General features: G+C 41.3%; 1 protein-coding gene across 1 annotated transcript in view; it reads left to right on the top strand.

Moving 5' to 3' along the window:
- The window catches only part of itga8 (integrin, alpha 8), a 73,256-nt gene that overhangs the window by 28,959 nt on the left and 22,985 nt on the right, over positions 1–21,312 (top strand). Inside the window, exons 13-18 of the mRNA XM_054781138.1 lie at positions 5,106–5,303; positions 13,688–13,733; positions 13,809–13,916; positions 19,353–19,408; positions 20,053–20,210; positions 20,303–20,434. Of these exons, the coding sequence (XP_054637113.1) occupies positions 5,106–5,303; positions 13,688–13,733; positions 13,809–13,916; positions 19,353–19,408; positions 20,053–20,210; positions 20,303–20,434 (698 nt within the window). The remainder of the gene's footprint in view (positions 1–5,105; positions 5,304–13,687; positions 13,734–13,808; positions 13,917–19,352; positions 19,409–20,052; positions 20,211–20,302; positions 20,435–21,312) is intronic.

Below are 21,312 nucleotides of genomic sequence, written 5' to 3'. Positions count from 1 at the left end.
CAATACAGCAGCACAAACTTTAAAACTTCCAGTCATAGCCAAAAATATTGGCATGGCAAAGATGCCAATGTTTTTGGCCATGGCTGTATAAATTAGGCTGATTTGGTTGTATTTCATACAGGCATGGCCAAAAATATTGGCATCTTTGCCATGCCAATATTTTCCCCATGACTGCCTTGCGAAGGGTAGGAGTGTCAACCAGCAAATCTCCTGACAGGTAGAACATCCCAGGGCATGGGTAGACAACCTTTACCATCAAAAGAGCCATTTTGCCTACTCTTCCAATGAAAAACTAGCCTGGAGCTGCAAACCATTACACAGCTTAGAAACGTGTACAAGTTGTAATCTTTTTTTAAATGTTACCTATTACAGCAACAAAGTTCAACAAACAGAAGTGCAGCATGCATGTGTAGGCCTACTCTGAAATCATTTAAACACTGAAGTGTCTGTCTTTTAGAGTCGTTCCCATTTGTGTAAAATTAAAACCAAACGTATCCAACTTTAACATAAAAAAAGCTCATCAGAGTTCACATTTCTACAAATCAGTGTAGTTTGTTCAAAATCCTTTACGCCTGCGCTGAATTGTCATCAATAACCATTGTTTTGGTCCTGTCCCTGACTGTCTTTGCAGAGAGAGGCATTCTTTCATTTTCTCAATAATGTCCTGTTTGTTTTTTTAATTTGGAGAATTAATCATATTTTTCTGAACAATTATTTCATGCATTCTCCTTCTGTGAAGGCCTTCACCTCCTTACGATCTCATGTGCAGCCCAGTGGTGCCAACCTGGCCGTTTTCTCACGAAATCTGGTGACTTTCCAAACCCTGGCAACTTATTTTCTCAAAAGCGACAAGTGACAAATGTAGGGACTTTTCCTGAGGTCTTTGGAAAACTTTTCTCGTATTTGGAGACTTCAAACTAAAAGCACGTATTGTTCTGCGGTTGCTGTCGAGAGGTCCGCTCCGCCTCACAGCAGTCACAAGCGGTCAGTGCACTTTCAGCTCCCACGGCACAATACCTGCCTCTCCCAGAGTCACCACCTCCGTGATTAGCACATCTCAGCCTCCGAGCACATACATGTGGCTAAGCTTCTCGTTATAAAACAAATTGCTCTGCTCTCGTTAATTACGTAGTTTTAATTTACTGTGCTGTAATTTGCTTCAGAGTCAACTCTTCAGTCACTCACTGCATACACTAGCCTACCTCCCCTTCCCTTGCTCATCCAATCAGCAGTCAGAGCGCAGTGTAGATGCATTCGCGGACTTGCAGTGAGTCGGATATTTCACGTTCTTTTCAAAAATGCACGTTTGCCCTACTCGGGTGTTCAAAAATATCACCGCGCTCAGCGAAGGGAGCCGCAACAAGGAGGCTGAAGCGCCGCAGCGGCTCCGGAGCCGTGGGTTCCCAACCCCGGTCCCAGTGTTGCCGCTGCAAGAGGTGCTTCCACATGCATCCTCCTTGAAGGATAGCACTTGAATTTGGACCCAGAAAATAATTGTTTCATGTGGGGTTTTTTTGCATAGCCACTTGTTACTAAGTAGAATTGATGGAGCACAATCATTTACGCCCCTTAGTCAAATAAAATATAGCTAATTGCATCCAGTAAGTCAGGGTTAGGGAAGCTATGGCTCAGGAGCCACGGGAGCGATATGTGGCTCTTTTGATGATTGCATCTGGTTCTCAGACATTTCTTAACATGATAAAAAAAATTTATTTACAGATTTTTTTTCTCACACATTTTAAAGTCTAACATTACAGAAATCACGGTGTTAAAAAATAACATTAAAAACTTTATAATGTATTTTAATCCATCCATCCATTTTCTACCTCAGTGCAGGTGGCCAGAGTCAATGCCAGCTGTCCTTGCGATATTCTCCGAGTCAGACACCAAAACTTGATTATTATTGAATACAGTGTTCCCTCATTTATCGCGGGGGATAGGCTCCCAAAATAGCCCACAATAAGTGAAATCCGCGAAGTAGCCAGCTTCCTAACCCAAACAACTATTGTGTAACATGCATGTAGACACTTGCCGACACACAAACACTCGTATACTACATATATACTATACATACACACATGGTTGCATTTATGCTCTGTCCGCCACAGTCTGCTTCATGTGGAACTACTTGTTTAGGCTGAGGGGGTCTATAGACAAACAGGATGTCTCGAGGTGTTTATGCACAACAAGAGCGAGACATTCTCTCGTGTAGGTTTATGCAAATGTCCACCAAACTACCTTGATGGCATGGAGTTAAGTCAGCTTTTTACATATGGTAAATGTCTGCGCTGGTGTGTGTTTTTTGTTTTTCTCTCCTGTGTGTAAGTCGTCTGCAGGAGTTTGAAGTAATAGTTCATCCTTTTATGGAAATATGCTAACCTGCTCTCCTGCCAGGAATTAGACGGGAAGATCAGTGGCGTTCTTACGTTTATCCCAAAGATATGGAGCTACGGAGCCTTTTGGCTTTGTCTCAAAGACAGTTAACGTTAACCCGGCTTTCTGTAGAGTTGAAACAATATAGCTTGTATGAAAGTCTTTTTTCTCATTATGTTTGGGGTTGGATTATTATTGTTATTAGGTATTTTTGTGAAAAATAGTTAGGGAATGAATAAAGCCATGATGTGGAGCTCTACGCATCGAAAGTACAAATGAATTGCTATTACAAATATTGACCAGAAGTGTGTGCTAATCACAAACCATGTTAATGTGAGCCATAAAATAAACACAGCATAATCTGTTATTCAATTGTGCTCATTTTAAAAAGTTCTCAACAGCCAACAAATGATGGGAGAACTTTGAGAGGTGCTGGCCGAGATAAAATAATAAAGTTGTTATATTTTGATGAAATGATGCATGATTTTAAATTAACCAAGAATAAATAAACTAAGAATCAAGTTTATTTGTAGTTCTAAATGTAATTAAGCTGTTTTTATTCCATTTTGTTTGTCTCTGCTACAAGGTTATGCTTGTTTTCATATGCACATCATCACATCATATGCAAATTATATTCAAATTAGACCATGATGCCATCTAGCAACTTCCTGGACAGCCAACAGCTACTTTTCTTACTGAAAAGTTGGCGACATTTGGCCTCATTCACGAAACGTTCTTACGCACAAATGTGTTCTTAAAGCCTTCTTACGAAGATTTTTGGCATTCACGAAACGTGTTCTTAACTCACAGTTCTTAGATCTAAGAACAAATTCCACGAACGCTCAGGAGGACTCTTACGCACAAGCAAAGCTTGCACTTTCAATGCGCAATCGCCCTCATGATGGATTTTGCAACCTGATCCCAAAAAATGAAGTGCAAATAAAATATCCCAACAATTATTTATCATCAAAACAACTAAATTATACTCCATCGATAAATATATATTCAAATCCCAATTCATCAAAAAAAAAAGTAGCTGGCTGGACGTGCGCTGCGCAGAGAGAGAATGTAAAGGGACCATTAGATTTATTTGCTGAAAGCCACGAATATTTGATGTCCCGCTTCAGGCTTCAGGCTTCCCTCTCTGTTCTTGCAGGTGTGCAGGATCATCAGAATAACATCGCAATGAAACGTGGTGTGTCTATTGCGCACGTAGCACCCCCAGATAACGACATGCGCCCCCAGCCACGTCTTGAGCCAGAGCACGGGGCTGCTGTATTAATTAGGCAGCGTCTAATCAAATGTAACCACAGAAAAAATACATTGTCACACACAAACTATGCATTTTGACTTTATTTTTCCATCATGATTGTGTAAATATTTTCTAGAGTTTCTGAAATGGTTTGGTTTCTGATTGATGGCCCACCTCCCGTTTCCTCCAGATCCCTCCGGTGCAGTCTAATCTTTTTTTTGAGTCTATTTTAAGTCAAAACACTTCTTTTTAACGTCTGCGGTGGTGCGTTTCTCCGTGGAAACGGCATTTATGTTTCCTGCAATGGTGCTCCATGCCGACTCTTTTTGGATGGCCTGATGACCGGTGGATACACGTGAAAATAAGGTGGTCTTGTGTTCGCTCACTCCTTGTAAAAGCACCTCTATTTCAGTAGAATTGAAGTTTTTCTTTCGTTTGTTGTCCAGCTGCTCCTCAGTCTTGCCTTTGCGCGTTGCCATCTCCGCCTCCAGCTGCCTGTTGCGCACGGTACATTTTTTACCTTATATAGGAAATAATAGGCGGTGACCTATGCAAATTAGGGCTCACATGCACGGGCATCACAGTTGGCATTCATCAACCTAAGAACACTGGTGTGAAGATTATCCCTACTTAAGAACGTGTCGTGAATGTGGCACAGTTTCCAACCCACGCCTTCTTAAGTACACTTCTTAAGAAGACTTTTAAGAAGATGTTCGTGAATGAGGCCCATTGTTCCTATCTCTTCTTCAGTCCAGCAGTCAACCAGTTTGCAATGCACAATACTGCCACCTATAGGACTGGAGTGGAACAGCATCAAAGTGACAAATTTATGGCAATAAATATTATTTTGAAACTCAGAACAAGTTTACACACATCTCAGCCTTGTTCTGCAATCTTGTCAATTTTATTAGCCACATTTCCTCACTCCCTACATACAGTATTAAGCTAGATGCTAGCTGCTAAGCTAGGAGGATAGGTACTACAGTTACAGTATATAAAGTAGTGTTATTGTTAAGCCTTAGTGGATACCTGATAGTTTCATTTATTACATGTTTTAAAATAATGCCATGACTCTAACCTTAAGGGATTTCAGTCATAGTAAAATAGAGTTAGAGTAAAATAGAGTTTATTGGTGAAATATAGTGTTGTCTGTGGCGGGACGCCATTTTTTCGGAGCATGTAGTGACTCTCTTGTTGCTTACATTTTTGAACGCCAACTAAATTCTTGTGAGTTAGGATGAGATTTGAATACGGGCTAGAATACCGAGATACCTGCAGTCACATAAATACAGTATGTCAGAAAAAGAGATCAGTAACGTCTAAACCAATGCCAATGGCTGAAAGGATGCTTAAGAGCTTACTGATATCGTCTTGGGTATAGCTAGACCAAGGTCGCGCTGAATGTTTTCCTCCACTTGGGTCTCAAAGGGACCAGAAGCGTGCTGATGTCTAAACCATGTGAATGTGTGTCATCTTTCAGACGTGGCAGTGGGTTGTCCATTCGGAGGCGAGGAGCGTGGAGGTCGAGTGCTGATCTTTAACGGCCACAGGGATGCAACTACGCGAGGCCTAACCATGAGCCAAGAGCTGAGAGCAGCCGTGGCCCACACCGGTGGTCTGCCTGGGTACGGCTTCACCCTCAGAGGAGGCCAGGACCTGGACCACAATCAGTACCCAGGTAAATACAATCCGCAATCAAATCCTACTCAGTTTGTGTTATCATTAAAAAGTTTTCCTCAAAGTTGCAAATTCTTCACTTTTCCACTCTTTCCAGCTAGCTGCTCTTATTACAGTCTGCCTCCTCTTCATTCTTGAACTCCACATTTCATCAGTCCCCCTGTTGCCATCTTCTTCTTTTTTGCTCGCTGCTAAAGTCATCATTGAGAAGGCGGGGGGACAGGGAGCAGTGCCAATGAACTCAATACATTCTTTACTGAGAGTATCTCCATATATCATCTATCTTTCTATTTATCCCTGAGCCTACCATCCATTCGTCTGTCCTTCTTTACATTCTTCTATCTATCCATTTTTACCTCCCTCGTCCTGCGTACCTGCTTCTATCCGTTCCATCATTCATGAACAGCATCTATCTATCTACAGTGTCTGTCTATTGATGCTGAGGAAAAGCTTGTGATCCAAAGCATACCACATCATGTGTCCAACATCTACCTATCTGTCTTGTCTGTCCTGTGTCACCTTCCTCCATTATTCACTCCAACAATCAGTACAGCTATCGATCTTTGGAATGGAATCGAAGAACACATGATCCAAAGCATATGACATCACATGCCAAACATTACAGAACACTACAGTTCACAATGTCCACTTGACAAAGTGACTTCTTCCATAGGAATAATCTCACTCTTTTGGACCATCCTGCATGTTCCCCTGATCTAAAACCAATTGAAAATGCCATTCATGCAAAAATGGACGTCTGTTCCACACAGTGAATGCCCATCGTGAAGCCAGGTTCACCATCTGGAAACACTGGCATCAAGCATGCCCAAACCAAATTTTGAGGGGATTAACAAGAATGAAGCAGCTACTCATTACTAGTTCCTTTTTTGAACATTTAATTTCTATTTTAGGGGTTTTCGGGTTTTTTTGATCTATGGTCTTAAACTTTTGAACAGCTAATGAACAGCCTATTTCAATTTAATGGTTGTTAGCAATAAATTGCTTACTCTGTGGTAACTTAGCTGTAACTTCGTTGCTAGTCACACAAATTCAAGAGAGTTTTATTGTCATATGCATAGTAAAAATGAAGTTGACGTCAGAAGTGTCGTTTCTTGGCTTTACTTTTCTTCGTTACACAACATACATTCAACATGCGCGTCTGTATCACTTTTTCGTTTTCTTGTTCCAACTTCCTGAACTGCTTCTTCTACGCTCTGTACAACCTTGCGAATTAGCGACACCTGTAGTTCAAACATGTCACTTCACATAACAATTATCACATCTATTGCACAACACTACCATATTCTTAACTATAATACAACCATATTTAAATTAACTACACACACACAAATATATACAACATACATTTTTTGTCTCTGTAGTTTCTATGTAACTAGGGAATGGGAAAACTCGTGATCCAAAGCGTACCAAGTCATGTTGCAGTGATGGAGATTTCTTTATTTTGCAACACCACAATCCACACATCTTAACAACAAGTGAGGCTTGTGAGCCCTGTGATTAGTGATGAGGGAGTGTGTGTTGGTCAAAGTGAGACCTGTGTAACTGCAAATTAGAAATCCTGCAATTGGAAACGCTGTGCAGTAAATTCAAATAGAAGGCTAACAGGTTGAAAGTTTGGTGGAGGAGGAAGTTGGGTTGAGTCTCTGGGTGGCAAAATTGTTGTCCAACGCATGACACACAAATGTGCAGCACACGGCTTGTGTCGCCTGTCATTAACAAGAGCTGGTAGACGGAAGCGAGGCACACACACACGTGGTGAGTCGTTTGCAGGCCAGTAAAGTCACACTGTTCAAAGGCAGCGGAGATGTTTGATCAGCCTTATGAGAGGACTGGGAAGCCTGTGAGAGTTGCCATTAAAGTTCAGTGTTATTCCTCATAGACAGGAAAGGATCCTAATTAAACTTTGAGCCACTTTTAGCTCCAATTTAGGCTTGTGTCATGTAGTTGTTGTGTTTTTTAATATCTTGCAGTGGGAAACCAAGGTTGACAGGAAATACAACTAAAAAGTGGGCGCTGTGCGAAGCAAGCAAACAAAAACAGCTGAAATGTGACTACTTCAGATAATCTCTCTTCATAGCAGCAGCAATGCAAAGTTTTAATACAATAACAATGACAATTTTCCTTTACGGGGAAAAAAAGCACATTTGGTAATTTAAACATAAGTCAAAATAGCCGCCACATGCCTCACTAAAATTAAGTACAACTATGTGATTTTTGCCACCCAATCAGCAAAGAAAATTAATGATAACAAAAAAATGAAATATAACTATCATGTACTGTACTGGGTTGTTGTCTATATGTGCCCTGCGATTGGCTGGCAACCAATCCACATAACGTAACTCGCACATTAACCAAACTACAGTGGCATTGTTTTTGTAAGAGCTAACACAGAACTACTTTTTGGGGAAGTGACACAGTGCCCTGCTCACAGCGCCTCACTCACAGCGTCTCGGGCCAGTGACGCCACTACCAGGAGGTAACGCTAACTACTGGAATTGCTGCATCGCCTTTGAGTTTGGAAAAGTTAATACTAGGTTATAAATCACACCTAGCATGTGTATAGTAGAAGGTTGTGGCATTAGTCCAAAAAGTTGGTCAACTTTGAGATTCTACGTACACGCTATCAACTAAACATCCAGATAGACTGAATCAGGGGATACTGGCTTTCAACTTAGGCCTTGATAACATTACTAGGAAGTCTCAGCAAGATGCTTGTTTGCTTTCAACATTTTTTTACCTGAGGACTATGCTGAATTTACCAGTTCAATGGGGAGCATAAGTCTTTTACTGAAATATACAGCCATCCCATCAGTTGGTACCCCAGTTAGAGCGGACATTGTAAGTCACCGTTTTATTAAGGTCTTATTTTGTCCATGAAATGTTTAGCACTAGTGCTAATGATAACGTTATGAGAATGGCTTAGTGTTTCACTATAGTTGGACCTGCTTAGCACCGTGCAACATTATTCTCGGCCTGGGGGGAGTAAAACCAAAAAGTAGTAGTCGGCGGCGGCGGCTCTCACAAAGTAGTCTGCCATGATTAGTGATAGCAAATACTCTCTATGTTATTGACAGAGTGTTCACCGCTATGGGCTCTGTGAAATCAATGTCCCCAGGAAGGAAGTTCCGGTTTCTCTGAGTACTCTGGCTTCCTTCCACATTCCAAAAATATACATGTTAATTGGCGACTCTAAGTTGTCCATAGGTATGAATGAGAATGTGAATGGTTGTTTGTCTATATGTGCCCTGTGATTGGCTGGCAACCAGTCAAGGATGTACCCCACCTCTCACCCAAAGTCAGCTGGGATGGGCTCCAGCATACCGCCGCAACCCTAGTGAGGACAAGAGGCATATCAAATGAATGAATGAAATCCAAAACCCGGGCTTACAACACAATAAAGTAGGTGGGCTTCGATTGCTTGGCCACCGTTCAGTATCGGCAGATTTCCGTGAAAAAGCTCGGCATCGACATATGCCGATACTTGCTTTGTAACGCAGATCACCTCCACTGATCACCTCCGTCCCCATTGCAGCATCTAGCCTATAGGGACCGTCTCCCGCCCACTTTCCCTTCACAAAGCCAAAACAAGCATGTGGGACTTCCTGTCGTTGTGAGAGTGATATAAGTTTTGCACCCTGCAAAACATGGCACAAAAAATGTCTTGCCGAGGCGGCGCCTTAAAAAGCTTAGTTTGGTCCGGCATCTGGGGGGCTGGCACTTGGCAGGGTGTGGTGAGTGTTCGAAGTTCGCGGTGTGATCATAGGTCGGGCGGCAGCTGATGTAGCCAAAACACTGGACACGTCAGGTTTTCAGTTAATAATGTGAGAACACGAGAAAGAAATCCATTCTGTAATACAAAATGTGATCTGTGGATACCAGCTTTTTGTTAGTGATCTGGTAAAACAAACATATTGGGTTTGTTTGGGTTGAAATAAGCTATGAAAATAAATGTTGCAAAAATGAGTAGCTCTTGGACATTTTCATTTTGTAAAAGTAGCTCTCACAAGAACCAACTTTGTTGACCCCTGATAGCGCCATTAGTATATTTTAAAATGTACGCTTATTCATTGTGATAGGTTTCGGTGTCGGCTGATTTCATTCATGCATGAGTGGTATCGGCAGCATAAAACACTGATCAGAGCATCCCTGCAATAAACTAAGAAGTAACTCAATTAACTAAACTTATACATCTTCTGTATGGATGGAGATTTCACTACATTTCCTTGATTTGACATGGTAAAAAAAAATATATTTTTTTTATTAATTTAACATTGTAACGGGATAGGAGAATCAGTTTATGAATGTTCTTTTATTTCCATACCAGTGTTTTATTGAGCAGGATAATGGTACCCGGAGTAGTTGTGGAAACAGTAATTAATGTGATTTAATCTGCACGTTGTGATTAATTTGAAATTCACGAGCCAGTATCAGATCATGAACGAATATAATGTCACTTGTTACTGCAAAGTGTGCACATTTTGTGGAAATATGCTTGTAAGGAAAACAATACTATGATATGCATAGCACCCGGGTGTGTAAAAACGTTTAATTATGGCACTGAGGTGATATTTCACTAAACATTGGAAGCACACTGAGGGTCATCCATTGGATCTGGGATCTGGGATCTGACTCCTTGTAGGTGCTTTTTAGGTGCATCTAAGGGGTGAAAGAGCAAAAATGGACAACATTTACCTGCCAGTCAGACAGGCGTGCTGACTTACAGAGAGACGTGTAAGCGTCATCTATGTGTGTGGTGGTGAGGGGTCATTAGAGTTGTCATCAAGTCAAAATTTATGACAAACTCAGCATGCAAAAAAGTGCAGATTGGAGTAATTCACTCCAGAAATAATATTTCTCAGCTATGCATTGTGGTCTAATGTTGCACATCATATGGAAAACCAATCTCCCAATGCACTTGGGTAAATAAGTCCCAGAATAGCTTCAAATCCCACACAGACACCCAAGAATGAAGAAATCCCGAGCATCTCCTCTGAAACCGCCTTCTTTTCCACTGAGTGCCATTGACCTTTGACCTCGCCTCATCGCGACTGGACCCCCGCAGCCTCGGAAGGCAGTCAGAGCGTCTTGCCAGTGACAGCTTGACAGTCTGTCTAAACTCTGCATGAAGGTCGTATTTTCATTGCAACGACGAATACCATCGACTCCAGAGGCTCGGTTACCAGGAGAGTGGAGTGTGCGCTCGCTGTTCTACACTCACCTTTAATGTGCACATGACTGTATGGAAGGAAATAGGATTGACACGGAGAGGAAAGTAAGCCCTTGTTTTATTATTGGGATCTCACTTAACCTTCAAGTCAGAGTGCTTTTAAAGAAACACACCTGCCATTTGCAAGGTTTGATTTCCTGCTGGGAAAGCCCAAAACAGCCAGAGGGACATAGAAACATAGAAATGGGAGCAAGGTGGCTCCATCTGTCTTTCACCATCTGGTGAAAGCACACCTTGCTCCTGATAGCTTTCACAGATTGTAGCTCAATAAAGGCCAAGTACACCACGCCTCGACCTCCCTTCTCCCCCTCCTTTCCATGTACTCCGCCCCCCTTCTCCGTACCCCTTCTGAATGCCACACAAAAGCCACATCTTGAGGTCTTTTCTTGTCACAGGCTCACATAGCGGCACAGAGCACCCTCGGGGGGGATGAGGGACAGGGCCTAAATGTTTAATGTTGTGGTTTCAGCCAAAGGCAGAAACAGATGTGTCTCTCTCCGATTCAATTAGCCCCCTTCTTAAATATGCAGAGGGGGACATGCACAACAAAGGACAACTACATGACAACACAAACTGATGAAGCTGATGAAGGATATTCAAAAACTCTTTCGGTTGGTGCAGGTACTCTTACTACACAAAGGAACTTTGCCAACTCCTGGTCGAGCATCCTTATTCAAATGTTTTTGAGTTGTTTTAATACAAACGATGCACAACCCTAGTTATATATAATGAATTTTTACATTTTGGAAATAACAGCCTCTGTTTATTTATTGCCTGTTTCCAATTAATGCCCCATGCTTTTTTCAGTTTAGGTAAATAACTGGCACGGCTATATTTGGCGCATTTACTGTATGCCTGGTGTCAGTGGTTGATGTTTTTTAATGTGTTATAACTATTTGTGATGTGGCTCTGACAAAAGAAGCATTCTATATCGAGGTACTGTTTTTTTGTACTGTTTTTTGACATTTTATCAGAGGTGGGAGAAAGTCGGTCTTTCGCAAGTTTCAAGTAAGTGTCAAGTCTTTAATTTCAAGTCTGGAGTCATGTTTCAAGTAAAGACGTGCGAATCTAAGTCAAGACAAGTCGAGTCAATTCTCAGGTCATAGGATAGACATTTTATAATGTTTCAAGTCGAGTCCTTCCGGGTCATGACCACTGTTTTGTGTGAGTAAAATGCCATGTTAACAATGCAACAATCTATTACATTTGACAAATACAATGAATGCATTTTGAATGGTTTTATTTTTTAAATAATACCAATGTGATAAGACTTATAGCAGGGGTCTCAAACACCATTTACCTGGGGTAGAGGTAGAGTCTGAGTGAGGCTGGGCCGCATCAAGTATTGGGAGTAGTGCTGGGAATCTCGGGGTACCTCACGATACAACACGGGATACATGGCTCACAATAACAATGATATCTTGATACAGTAATAGGGTGAATCAAATAAATAAATAAGTAATTTCACAGTTTATATTTTGCTGCATTCAGCTGGGATAGGCTCCAGCTTACCCGTGACCCTAATGAAGACAAGTGGTATAGAAAATGGGTGGAATTTTTTTACCACATTTTTTAAGTGACTCACTCACTCTTAGTTCAGTGTAGGCTTATGTGTGCATCCTACGAGTAACATTGTCTTGTCGCAGGCCGTATTACAGTAATCTTTGAAGACAAGTCGCGGGCCGCAAAATGTGACTCGGCGGGACGCAAATGGCCCACGGGCCACAAGTTTGAGACCCCTGACTTATAGCGACAAAAAAAGAGTGCTGACATAGCATTCAGGATTTAGTCGTTTGTTCTTAAACCTGATTGGATGTTAACAGATGCATTCAATGAGCCAGATCATGTGGGAAAATATGTTGTCTTGCTGGAAATGACATAATAACGATCAGGGATTTTCAAACCCGCAGAGAGCACGCAAAGCCTGTAGGAAAAAAATTGGGATGCAAATTATTTTCTGCATGCACGCAAGAAAACCTTACATGCAGCCAGGTCGCAAGGGCAAAGCAGAGGAGGAGTGCATGACCCTTGCGTGTGTCGCAAGTTTAAAAGTGCATTGTGTACATTGCTTGGCCACGGCAGCGGCTCCTCCCGCAGTGGGCGACTCCTCCAGCTGTACACTCTGGTTCTCCCGACCTCCGTGGATGCACGGCGGCTGTTCATATAGCGTACCCGACATTAATGCGCCTTGTCCGGCCACGGCGAGCGGCAAGCATGTCGGAGTCACGAATCACTTGCTCCATAAGTACGACACACTTGCAACCCCTCTGATACCCTACTTCCTCTTCGCGCTGGCCACGGCCAACAAATTTCCCTAAAATTGTAGGTCGGGAGGCCCGCTTAAGGTTCGAGTTAGGTACCGAATCATTGATGTCAAAATCCAAGTTGAGTTGCAAGTCTTTGACGTTATTGTCTGACTCGAGTCCACTTCGCATGACTCAAGTCCACACCTCAGTGTTTTATACTCCAAACAATCCATTGATTGTAAATCAAACTGAATACATGCACATAAAATAAATGTTGCAAATGAACATCATAGTATAACCATAATCCGTATAAATCATAATATATTGTTTTATTAGTGTAGTTATATGTGCTTTTTGCCAAACAATCCATCAGTGATTAATCGACTATAAAAATAGTTATTAGTTGCCTCTGTGTGGATTATGGGTCTTTCTATTTCTTTCTTAGGATCTTGTTAACTTTGGCTGCGTCTGGTTATGGTGCCTTGTATCAATCAAGTGCCCCTTTTTACAATTGACTGATTATTTTAATCGGTGTGTGTGTGTCCCCCATAACCACAAGGATTATATACAGACATTCTTCTAGACTGTGAGAGCCGAATAAAAGTTGTGTGTTCATTCCAAAGCCAATGAGAACAACAAATACTTTCAATGAAATTGTGTTGCTATGTTGAGCAAGTTGCATTGTTGCTTAGCTCCATGTTTAGCTCCATGCACATGTGTCTGAATTTAGTATGGGGTAGGTCGTTTGTAAAAAAGGGAGAGTGATAGCAGCACCTCACGCTGTGTCCTTGTGCATGTGCATTCAACATGAAGAGTGCGTGTTGATGAGGTCTTTAAAATCAATCCCATCTGTAGCTTGCTTTGATTCCCTCTAATTCTCTCCCCCTACAGACCTGATCGTGGGGTCATTTGGTGCAGGAGAGGTGGCTGTGTACAGGTAATGCACAAAGTCAAGGTTTACCGCTTATTACTGCCAAAAATGTCCTCCATTCAATCAGTGTTTTGTGCCTAGGGCTCGTGCTGTTGTGTCTGTGGATGCTGAAATGATCCTGACGCCAAGGATCCTTAATCCTGATGACAGACAGTGTCACCTACCCCACACAGACGCCAGGGTGACCTGGTAAGACCTCAATGCTGCATTTGAGAAAACTGTTTCTGACCTACATGTTGGGAAAGTACAGAGGAAATGCCAAATGTTCCATGTTCCAAATTTGAGGAGGTACCGTAAATTCCAGTGTATAAGCTGCACCACTGTAAAAGTCGCGCATGTCCATGTTATAAATTGGCATATTGTGGCACGCACGAGTCTGGGAGGACCAGACTGCTCTTTATTTGACAGGAGCCAATCATGAGCTATGAAAAAACTCTCGACAAGCTCGTCAACTCATAGATAATTGCAGGAGCTCATTACTCAATATTACAGTCTTACTCAAGGTGTCATCTTGCAAAGAACAGTAAACTCACACAGCAACTTAACACTGAATAGGTATACCTAATCAATATACAAACTTGTACCAATACGAGTTTAAAATGAAAAAAGTACAACATTTTAAAAACAATGAATTTCATCTGAGCAAAGCATTTAATTGGAGGACAAGCAGCATAGAAAATGGATGGATAACTCTGCATTGTTGCCTCTGTCCACCAGTGGGTTGACCAGCTTTTTGTGAGTGCAGTGATAGCTTGTGATTGGCTCCTGCAATAGAAAGAGCTAACGTTTCCTCACTGACCCGCGAGCAACACAGTATTTAAACAACAGTAGTTGTTCTGAAGTAAAGGAGATGTCACGAGATTCAAATTCAGCCATAAATTAGCCTCAAAGCTTTATAAGTCGCCGGGTTCAAAGATTAAGAAAAAAGTAGCAGCTTATACACCCGAATTTACGGTATATTTGAGCCTGTTATCGTGTTGGAAAGGTACCACACAATCCAGTTTCCCAAGGGATGGAGGTCATGCTATGCTTCAGAGTGTCACAATACATGTTGGAATTCATGTTTCCCTGAATGAACCACAGCTCCCCAGTGCCAGCAGCACTCCTACACCACAAGACCATGATGCTACCACCACCATTATCTTGGTCCTCACTTGTGTGGCCAACTATTTAAACAATAATGGCTGTTTGCTAAAAACCGCAGGTGTCTACATCGTAACATGGAATGTTTAGTACACAGAAAGAGTTAAATTTGAATGAAATAATTGCTTTTTAAGTGCCAAGCAGTGTATGCATCACGGCTAGTTAAACAGTAGCCTACCAGCAAAGTCTTTCATCGCTGTCCTCATTTTCCTCTTGCATCTTAGTGTCGGAATTGAACAGCCTGATAATTCCTTCGCCATACACTTTGCCAGTCTCTATTCTTTTGTTGTCGCGCTCAGTTTCATTTTCATCTCGAGGCAAAAAAAGCTTTGCTTCTTGCTACTCCTTCTTGGACATGCAGAATAGTGAATTGTGTTATGTGATGAGCTCCACTGTAATTGTGTGCATGTTCAAGATGAATTGAAGAATTACCCATTACCAAATTAGCCCTTGAGCTTATACTATCCTGTTCACCACGCATTAGTCCGGCCTTTTGAAACCCGTTGGTGATTTTTGGACACTGCTCCACGCTGTCAGGATCCACTGGCAGACTTGAACAAAAGTTGGTAGATGGATCGCCTTTAACTTGAAAGTTGCAACTGTTGTGAAAGTTGTGTGTTTTCCATGATTAGGGTGAGTGCATGAAGCGCAAAATGGCTGCTCTAAAGCATACGAGACGTCACGAGACATGACCATAAATTAGCCTCATCACTGTATAAGCTGTAGGGTTCAAAGCGTGGGAAAAAAGCTGTGGCTTATACACCAGTTACACTGACTACTCTAAAGTTTATCCAAGCCATTTCTACAGTATTGTTCCTTAATAAAAAATGGTTGCTAAAATGTGAGAGGTTGTTCTCACATTTGTGAGATACTGTCCAGTATTAACTACAATGTTGTTTCAAAAATTCTATAATGACGACACAACCGTTCACTTACTCTGATTACAACTATTAGAACACAGCCAGTACAAAAAGGGGCAAACCCCATAGAAATTTCAAAAAGAGTGTTGGTGATTTAAAGCTACAAGGATCAAAGGCTTAACCAAATAAGAGACTAATGAGATCTGCTGCTGCTGTAATGAAGTTGAATCTGTGGCAGGCGTCCTGCTGCTTATACTGAACCATTTACACGGCACATATGCTGACAGACCTAACAAATATTTCACCTCTGTTTTTGCACATCTGCCATCGGACAGGATCCAGTGCAATACCAAACATTTCATATGACCTTAAGGGAGTCAATTCATTTGAAACCTTATAATCCTATTTTTGATACATTATTCTTCCCATGGGTAGCCTTGGACAGTTTTGGAGACCCAAGTCTGAAATCTCCTGCTGCTTCACCAACGTCTAGCATGGTCTGAACATATTAGGGCTGGAAGTGGGACTGTTTAGACAAGAGAAGTGTGCTGGGCTCGCTGCCATCACGGTGCAGCGGCGTGTGAGTGTTGGCGGCGGGACCAGAGATTTGAGTCTGATTGACAAAAAGCACTAAACTGTGCCGCTTGGTCATAATAATACTCAGCTAATTCAAATAAACAAGCACAAAGTTGGTCCGAGGTATGGAACTAGATACGCCTTGACACACACACACACACACACAAACACACACACAGGATCAAACAGCAGCACACAGAATTAAGTGACACCATGGGGGAGACGCTCAAGGTTCAAGAGGTGAAGATTTTTATTGATGGCAGGTCCAATTTAGTTTGTGACTTGTATTGATGTAACAAATATCCGCATTTTTAGAAAATGGGAGCAAGGAACCACATTGTGAGCCAGTCAATCAGCATTGATTCATGTTAGACAATGGAATCTGCTTTTGAAACCGGTAGGAAGTTATGGATATAGAAATAATCTAATCTAATTGTCATCATCATAAAACTTTATTAACTGAACAGGCTATTTTAACACTGTGAACAGTCATGCAAAAGTTTCATTTGTCCCATTCTTAAAGTGTAAAAGGAAGTTAACCACTGTAAAATAATAAGAAAACACTCCAACTTAACTTTGATACCAAGCAATGACGATACTGAAGTCTTACTGCTTCCATTGTGAAGTCTGCTTACTTCATGTAACTTTCGATGTATATTCTTCTTCTTCCTGTTCATGTTCTTGTTATCCTTTTTTGCATGTTCTTCTGCTCGTGTTCGTCTTATTCTCATGTTGTAATCAATAAGGGGCTATCCACACAGAAACGTTTCATTCGAAACTTTCATTCTTACGGAAACGGCATTCTAGGTGCCCTGAAACAGTATTTTGTGAAAACACCAGGTGGTTTCCGTGTAGACAGCCGAAACTGCTGTTTTACAAAAACGACCCGTCGCCGTCACATGACCATAAGTGAGCTTTGACGACAAGCCAACATAATATCTGAATATTTCGACAGACGTGATTCACCCCAGTCGACACTCTCCTAATATTGTGTTGTCTTATTCTCCAAAATGACTCGCAGAAGTACTTCTACTTCATTGTAAGTCAAGATGAGCCTTGAAAAGCAGAAGATGACGGATTTATGCGCATGTGTTCTTTCTTCTTCTATAGTTTGGTGTGTCACGTGGTTCCATCTGCGTGTCTCTTTACAGCACCACACGTAGGAGTGCCTTGTGTATTCCATCGTTTTCACCCAGTGATCCGTTCCCGTCTGAATGCAACTACTTACTAATCTGGCTAAGTGTGGACGCACATTTTTTTTTAAACCCGCCAGAAAAAAAATCTCAGGAACGTTTCCATGTGGAGCTACAAAAAGCCCAAAAATAAACAAAGCCCACCTCCACTGATGCATGGCAAACTAGCTTTGCTTTATTTGTGAATTTCTTCGACTTCAAATGAAAAAAATGAATTATTATAAGATATGTCATCATGAAATATAATGATAATAATAATGAGCACAATTTGGACTATAGTAAGTATTAAATTGAGTGCTCTATAAAAGGTTGACAACATAGTGCTATTTAGGATTGTACAATCCTTATACAATGCACAGTCAAAGAAATCGACAGTAAGAAACATGTCCAAAAATTGCATATTATCATTAACAAAAATGTTCTTACCGATTCAATTAATCTGAGACAGGCTAAAAGACATATAACGAAAGCTAAAGTAAGAAAGACAACCTATTACACTCATGCACAGTTGTAATTGAAGCTTGTTCATTATAACAAATATTAATATCATATATTATGTGATTATGTCCAATGCATCTTTTAAATTAACAGATATTGCTTGTGTTTAAAATAATGTTCAAACAACTTCAACTGGGGGATTGAACTCACTGGTATAATGAATCAGATGCCACATTTAGAACTGATATTTAAAATCTAAACCAGCTGTCATCTGTATTTTGTTTTATTGTTGTTGTTTTTTAAATGTCTTTGTGGTAAAAATGTCACCACTGAAAGTGCAAATACCGGTCCCCTTTTTTTTCATTATACAAACAATGCATTCCATTTTTTTTTCGGATGATTCCTGCAAAACCTGAGCCAAGTGCATGTTGTTGTTTTTACTTACTGTCTTTTTTTTTCCATTTTATTTTATTGTTCCAAGCATGTGTCCCCTTATGACTGTAGCTGGCTGTTACTCACTGTTCTTGTAAAAGCGAAACAGACTGAGGGGCAGGCAGTTAAATTGGGTCACAACATTGAAAATAAACAGCTTATTGTTACAAACAAAGTCCAAAATCACATTATACCAGAACTCCGAGAGGATAAAAGCTCTTTCATTAAAATAAAGTATATCTCGGGGGGTTATAGTAAGCATGGCTAACAATAGCAATGTGTTGGGTGGTAGAGCACAGATGCATTTTTGGGAAAGGTTCCATAGAATAATGACTGGCCATGCATTGGCGCTGCATCCTGCGTCCTGTAAAATTGGCCTCGTTTCCTTGCAACATACACATATGCATACTACGGTACACACACACTCACACACACACACACACAAACACACATTGCTTATTATTAGTCACATTTGAGCACACCCACCCAAATACATAAAAAACACATGCTTACATGCGACACTCACAAAAACACCTGGAAAGGTCAAATGAAAGTCTGTTTCATCACACACAGAAACATCTCCACTCACATTAACATAACCCTTCTACAGTAATAACAATGTATAAGAAACACTCCACCATCCTCAATTTGTACATTTCAACCATTAGAGTTACTGAAGTGGAACCAAACAAATGGTGCCTCATGTCGCCAAGTTTTAAATTCTAGACGCTTCCTTAGATGAGTGGATTAGCCCCCTAATGTGCGGCTCACTTTCCTGTTTCCTTGATTGAAGAGGCGATAACATACGTTGATAAACACATAAATAGAGGAAATGTCGACCAGTCTCCCATGTCTGTTTGTCTATAGGAAATTCCCCTGTGATATTTGCCACCACAATGACTAAATGACCATTAAAAGATTCTGAAATAAGTGCATGAGCTTGTCCAAAATGCAACGTTGACTGCATCTCTCTTTACCTGCAGCCTGAAGGTGGATGTGTGTGCAGAAGTGGGTGGAATGGGCATCCCCAGCTCTGTGGGTAAGCAGCCCGCGTCCTTTTTTAGCTAATCGTTCTTTAATAATGATTTGGAGGGCATTTGAACTGGAAAGGAGCTCTTTTTGTGCACATGGCCATTTATTTACAAGTACATTGCACAACACAGCAGCAATGAACCAATGTTGTAACATCGGTAAGAAGCAAACTGCTCAGCCGGCATGAGCAGTGCTGATAAGTTCATTGTAAACAATAGTACAGCCAACAGCTGAGCAGTGCTGCCAACATTTTAAAGCGCATGTAGAGGTAGATCAAGCTGCTGGATGCTGACGACCCAAGATACTTTAAATGGAGCTACTGCCGTCTTATGGAGTTTTTTTTGACCAAGCGCATTTTGAGAACCCAGAGGTTTTCCACGTTTGTAGACCACGTACCTTGCGACTCTGCAACTAATTGGAGCATTTATGTATGTATTATAAAGAGTATGAACAGTATGCTAAATGTGCTAACATGTGTCACACATTTGTCCATACCACTTGTAATTTGACCTAAAATGTAAGGAAAAAAGGGGTCAAACAAGAATCCAGTATCCAGACAGCCCATATCATTCAACAATCGCTCCAAGTTTTCGTGGTGTATGGACAGTATCAAATATATCTTGTCCTACCTCATACTGTCTTCCTCTTCAGACCTGAGAGCAGAGCTGCATTTGGATTGGTTGAAAGGCATGCGAGGAGGTGTGAAGCGTGTCCTTTTCTTGGACACTCAGCAGCCTCAGCTCACTGGACTCCTACCGCTGGGTCACAACCATCCGAAAGCCTGCCTCAACTACACCATTTATCTGAAAGTGAGCAGACCACACAATACACCCGCATGCAGTAGGCACAAGTAGACGAGCTGCTCTGTTTATGGCCTTCTATTATGACTATATCTTCACAGGAGGAAGATGAGTTCCGGGACAAATTATCTCCCATCTCATTGGCTCTGAACTATAGCTTGGCCCCTTCCACTCAGGGCCAAGCGCTGCCACCTGTCCTAAACTACTACAGCAGCACCTTCCTGCAAGAACATGTGGGTATCAACACCATGTCAATCAAACTCTTACACGCTACTTGATTTTTAAAGCAAGGGTGGCACACCTTCTTAAGGTTGTAGTGTGCATGCCAGGCCAATAGTTGGAGATGGAAGAAAATGTTTACCTGCGCATAGCAAAGCACAGCACAGAGGTTATGTTTTTGCCGGCGTTTATCTGTTTGCTTGCTTGTTTGTGTTCAAAATAACTTGAAAAGTTCTGAATGGATTTGAATGAAATTTTCAGGAATTGTTGGAAATGGGATATGGAAGAAGTGATTAAATTTTGAGGGTGATCCAGATCACCGTCTGGATCCGAGAATTTCTTTAAGGATTCTTTAACATTGCGAGAGAGGACAATTTTCGCCATTTGTGCATTAAACTCCACAAAAAATGGTCAGAGCACTTGGGAAAAAAAATAATACAGGACGCTTGGCAGAGGTCTGCGCTCTCAGAGTGCTTCTCTAGTGTTAAAACTGATAAACTTGTCATTAATGGTAAAGCTTTTTTACCTTTTAGATCCTAGTTTTGACTAGTTGGACATGAATTAAGTGTCCATTGAGTGTATGGGTTGTGTCTCAATTCAGTTTTGAGTGCATTCACACTGACAAGTATGGCAAAATGCAGGCAGTGCGCTGTCAGTACCCGAATGTTGCACTCAACACGCCACAAATAGTGAGTGTGCAGCAATGAACCCCAGCCACCCTCAATCGTCTCCATTTTGGCTACGTAGTGAAAAGGGAGGGACTAACTGGAGGGGTTTCAATTCATAATTAAAAAGGACATAAAACAAAGAAGTGGGTAAATATTGCGATCATCATTTCCGGTAAGCGCGCAACGACAGTAATTGATTTGGGTCAACACTACACTGTCAGAAG

This window comes from Dunckerocampus dactyliophorus, chromosome 7 (assembly GCF_027744805.1).
Source record: "Dunckerocampus dactyliophorus isolate RoL2022-P2 chromosome 7, RoL_Ddac_1.1, whole genome shotgun sequence".
Lineage (NCBI taxonomy): Eukaryota > Metazoa > Chordata > Actinopteri > Syngnathiformes > Syngnathidae > Dunckerocampus > Dunckerocampus dactyliophorus.
The sequence above is the reverse complement of the archived record's forward strand: the minus strand, read 5'-3'. Positions and strand labels throughout refer to the sequence as shown.